This window comes from Alosa alosa, chromosome 5, assembly GCF_017589495.1.
Source record: "Alosa alosa isolate M-15738 ecotype Scorff River chromosome 5, AALO_Geno_1.1, whole genome shotgun sequence".
NCBI classification, from domain to species: domain Eukaryota; kingdom Metazoa; phylum Chordata; class Actinopteri; order Clupeiformes; family Clupeidae; genus Alosa; species Alosa alosa.
Window position 1 is genome coordinate 13235369 of NC_063193.1, and position 5338 is coordinate 13240706.

Genomic DNA, 5338 nt, shown 5'->3' on the forward strand with positions numbered 1-5338 from the left:
TGGATGTCCAATAATCTTAGAGCAGACATGAACATTTTGTAATCGCCTGCGCTCTGAAATGCTGATTGAATGGAACCAGCAGGTAAAGGAGAATGTGATGGTGCTCTCAATGAAAGAATAGTAGAACATTTTTCTTGACCTCAAATGAGTTTAGCTTACTCGAGGTATTGTTACTGCTGACATTTCTTTAATTTCAGGAGACTGTCAAAGGTTGTGCCCAGATATTTTATATTCGTCCACTGACTCTACAGGTTCTCCATGGATGGTAGTAGTAACCGCCTCAGCTAGGGCCCTCTGTTTGTTCGAGAAGGTGACTACCAGCTCCTTGGTCTTGCGGATGTTAAGTTCCAGGTGGTTGTTATCGCACCACTCCACAAACTCGTGAAGACTCAGAGAGCAGCGATAGAAGAACTGTGTCGTCAGCAAACTTAACCAAATGACAGTTCGGCTGGGTGGACCTGCTGTCATCAGTGCAAAGAATGAAGAGCAAGGGAGAGAGCACACAGAGGTTTTATTACTGTAACTAGCACTCTGTGTGACCTGTTCGTGAGAAAGCTGACTATCCACCAGACCAGTGTATCCAGTGTTCAGCCTTGTGTGTTCAGCGAGGTAATGGAGTAGGCATGGGTATGGACAGTTGCATTGTCTGCTGTTGACACACTGTTTTTTTTAGTTGACTGTGTGCGAACGCATAGAGAAAAGGGTTGAGACAGGCATTGATGAAAGTGAGAGCTGAGAGAACGTTCCAGCTCTTGTTACATATCTCCGTCAGATCATCCGACTGAACTGCCCTCGCAGTCAGCGCCAGCAGGTGAAACAAGTGTAGCGGGACCCAGAAAACGCTGAACGACACGACTATGTTGGTCACCAGTCGTGTCGTCCGCCGAGTCCGGAGAAACAACATTTGGCTCACGCGCTTCTGGAGATAGAAATAAAAGCACACCAGCGTTGTGAACGGAAGCATAAATCCAAACATGGTCTGAGTTATTAAAATCGCTATCTCCTGGGCATCGTTCTTGTAACTGATAATGCAGCTTGAGTCCCTCAGGTTCCTGACTGAGAGGATTGGTAAGGATACGCCTGCGGCCAAGGCCCAGATTGCCCCGAGCAGAGCCCACTGCCCGGACGCCTGCAGCCTGGTCCAGCACTGGGTGTGCAGCACCTGGAGGTAACGCTGGACACTGAGCAAGGTCACATTGAACACGCTGGCGTACACGCCCAATTGGACGATGAAGAAGATCAACCGGCAGGCGATGTCACCCAGGTTCCAGCTGGCCATCAGGTTGTAGATCAGTGCGGGGAGGAAGAGGAGGGACAGCAGGTCCGACACCGCCAGGCTCATCATCAGCTGAAGGGAGAAGTTGCCCGGCTGGTACTTCTGAGAGATCACCACCATCACCACTATGTTCCCGGGGATGCCCACAAGACAGCAGAATCCCATGATGACACTGGGCACCACATCGACCAGCTCCCACGACATGGTCACAGCCACGCTTGGCTCCAGTCACTAAGCACTGACCCAGGTGTCTTTGATCAGGAGAGAGTATCTGATGAGAGTTATAGAACAGACTGTGTCCATTTTATTGCTCTTTGTGACAAAGAGTTCCCTGTGGAAATGACAGAACCTACTTTGAATTTATTGAGTGTACTGCAGGAAGTGTATACAGAGGTATCGTCATAAGGGGAAGTCTGTGTCAGTGCTTAAATAGGAAGGTACTGATATGGGTTAGGTAGTCACATTCTGGAGAACCTGATCTCCAAAGGGCTGGAAGCCAAAAAACAGCAACCACGAGATCAGCCAAAATGTTCTGAACTTTTTCTTTCTTGAAGACTTTTATCTTCATGAAGTTTACAAATATTGTTTGAATATATTTGAGGATGTGGATTTGGATATTGAGATATATTTAAATTCTCAACACTGAAATGGTATGTTGGTAAGCACGAGCTGGTATGTTGTTCCACGTTGAGGTTGGGGTGCCAGACTAAGCCGAGAGTGATGGCTTTCTGCTCTATGGGCCCTGTCTTACACCTGGAGACATCCCAAGTCTCCCAGACGTTCCGGGAGTCTCCCGCATATTGATAGCGGCTCCCTGATGTCCGCAAATTAGATAAAATCTCCAGGAATCTAGAGCGAGTGAGCATCAGTTTTCAGTGTAGGCCAGCAGAGGCAGAGTGCCCCCAAAAAAGGAACATTTAAGACCCATTTCACATCAGACTACACTTGTCTCATAACAGTAAAAAACTAGATGTACCGCATAGTGGTACAAAATATGACCGCCGCTCAGTCCTGTACATCCGTTCCGCGAAAATAAATCACACTTCAATTTGTCTCCATATTTTACTCCATCCCCCACTCTTGAATCTTTTGTGTATGCTTGTTTGGCATGCCTGAGTGTGTGTGTGCGGCTGCACAGAAAGTAGCCTACTGGTGCTGAAAAGGTGAATAGATTGTAGAATAGCCAAAGAAGATGTAGCATTGTTATAAAACCTTTAAAATCTCTAAACAATCACAAGTAGGGCAGTTCATCACAGTTCATCCATTGCAACTGGATTGATGAAAGGTCACTTACATGTAGGTTTTTATGTATTTATGAACAAAAACATCTCTGTCAGTTCCATGCCGTTTTCAACAGCTATCAAAAACAAAGGTCATTTTTGGATGGATGGATTTTTTGTGAATGTTTCTTCTTCTACATAAGATTTTAGTCATCTTTAGTTCATGTAATACTTTATTGTCAATGCACAAAATAAGTAACAGTAGTCTGAAACGTTATTGTTAATGCACAAATTAAGTAACAGTAGCCTAGTCTGAAACGAAATGCTGTTTTACATCTAACCAGTGGTGCAAATAACTGACATGTCCAAATGGGCCTTGATGAAATGCGTCGCTAGACTGTTCATACACATTTTAACGGGCCAAAGTTGAAGAGCTTTTGTCGTTATTGTTGTTGCAAATATAGGCTGATTCATGTTCCCTTGCATTGTGTAACTGAGGTCCATGGCTAGTCTGGCTTTCATCAGACCAAGCTCAATCTTTTAAGAAATCAAAAAATAAATAGCGGGCAGATCAGGCTGGGTTCACCCAGCCTAGTCCATAGGCACCCGATATTGTTTAATTTTCCGATTGAGATATACACGCTCTGGCTATTCTAAATGCAAAAATGCATCAGGGAGTTATGACAAAACTGTAACTAACAAACTAGATCCTAATAGAAAGCTGTTAGCTTCCCTAAGCTACAGGTAGGATTAAGGTAGGCCTATTTACAACATAAATTGTCAATAGGCTATGCTGAACGACACAAATAAAATCTCCTTTGGAAACCAAAGGCTTACCTTTACAGTATCAAAGCGGACTTAAACTGCCATATCGTGGTGAAAAGTTGTAATAACATTCACGCAGCTCCATGAGTCAAGGAAAGCGCGAATGAAGTAGCCACTTCTAAATGGGACCCACTACACAGTAGCTTAAGGTGTGTTGCTAAAGCAGCCATAATGAAATGAAGGTGTCATTGTTTGGATACTTCACACACACATGCTTTTTAATTTCACAGACTACAACTACCAAGCTGGAATCAAAGCACATCGATTCCCCTCTCACACCCTGCACTCACTTAAAGGAGAATTCCGGTGTGATATTGACCTAAAGTGTATTGAAACATGATACCGAGTGTGAACATTATGTCTCATAGCCCATCTCGGCTTGTCCCCTGCACTCAAAATCTGGCGCTAGTTAGCCGATGCTACCAACAGCTTTTTCAATAGTGGTGCTTCGGCATCGGGCTAGCCATGCAAATAAATCACTGTTTTACACCCATTTACGAGGCTCAATGTATCTCCACACTTCATTGGTAGACTTCCGAGGGCCCTGACATTTAAAACGAGACATTGAGAACTTTGAAAAAGCACTGGTAGTTTACTTACAAGGCGATTTATACAGACAGTATCTTCCGAAGTTTAGCGTTTGCAGCCATCTTGAATTTAGTCACGATAAATCGGGCAGTAAGAATGAACAGGTATGATAAGGGATCAGATTCCAAAAATAATTCAGTGGAAATGCATGGATTCCAGTTTCTTCCAGTAGCAGCAACTGGAATCCATGCATTTCCACTGAATTATTTTTGGAATCTGATCCCTTATCATACCTGTTCATTCTTACTCGTTGCTCGACTTATCGTGACTAAATTGACATGACCCCTGGAGGCAAACATACGGAAAAAATTGGTCATCCTAGGCCCTACGGTTCTCAAGATATTCACAGAAAACTGTGTCTGCCCTACCCCTCCTTTGGGGTGCAGTCCAGCGGGGGCTACAGATCAAAACGAAAAACGATGGTTCCATGCTATCCATATGGGGTTACATGCCCACCAAGTTTCGTCTACCCCGGTCTTTCAGTGTACCAGGAATCCTTGACGGAAATTTGGACATTTAGTTACAGTTAGGTCAAAAGGGGCCTTCGGGATACCTCCCTGAAATTAGTTTTTGCAGGTTGGGATATCTGCACCTGATGCAAGTGTCTGTGTTTGTGACTGATGCAATTATTACCCTGTCCAGAGAACTTCCTGCTCACACTGTGTAAAAAGCAAATTAACTTGAACCCATGGACTGTGTGACTGTGAAGGGCACATTATCAAGATTAATAGCTTCTTATCCAACCAATCAGAGTCCCTATAGCAAGGAGTCCTAGCAATGCAATGCAAATACTGTGCTGAGTGATTATTACTCAATGCACTTGGCTGCATGTTTTCATGTTTTGTTATTACCTCATTTAGTTTTGGGGGTGACAGTTGCTGTTGAAGTGCTCATTTCTTCATCATGTTTTCAATTGTAACCCATTGTCAGTCAGTAATTTAAAAGTAAATGACTAAGCACACATGTGCATACTTTTCTTATTACACAGACTATTTCAGCAAAGTGACTTCGGTGGAACCCAGTTGTTGTGTAGATGGTCATGTACAAGCAGATCTGTTTCCTGAGTGTTTTAATAGCTGTCACAGCTGGGAGGGAATGGGAAATGGCACTCACATTGACTTCTTGTGACGCCCAAAACTCACCCATGATCAATTAATAAACTCGGTGTAAGTAAAACCCTTTTGAACCATGCAGCTGGCACCTCAACCATTTGTTAGACTATGGACATGCCCTAAATAGTCCGGTGGCATAATGAAAATACTGTTACCGAGGTGATAAAAGCACCAAATTTTGCATGGTGTTTTCTTAGGGTCTATAGTGTCATTTTTGCCTATAGGAGCCCTCAGAAAAAAACTTTGTGACATGTCATATTAGAAATATATCATTATCAATGAAATATGCTTAAAAAAACAGCGATATTCAAGTTCCT

General features: G+C 43.5%; 1 protein-coding gene across 1 annotated transcript; it reads right to left on the minus strand.

Moving 5' to 3' along the window:
• Nucleotides 1-204: 204 nt before the first annotated feature.
• Nucleotides 205-1480, minus strand: LOC125294581 (leukotriene B4 receptor 1-like). Its single transcript, XM_048243447.1, has 2 exons — nt 760-1480; nt 205-461 (listed from the first exon to the last, which is right to left on the minus strand). Exons 1-2 carry the CDS (start codon nt 1478-1480, stop codon nt 205-207), a joined length of 978 nt encoding a protein of 325 aa, XP_048099404.1.
• Nucleotides 1481-5338: the final 3858 nt, after the last annotated feature.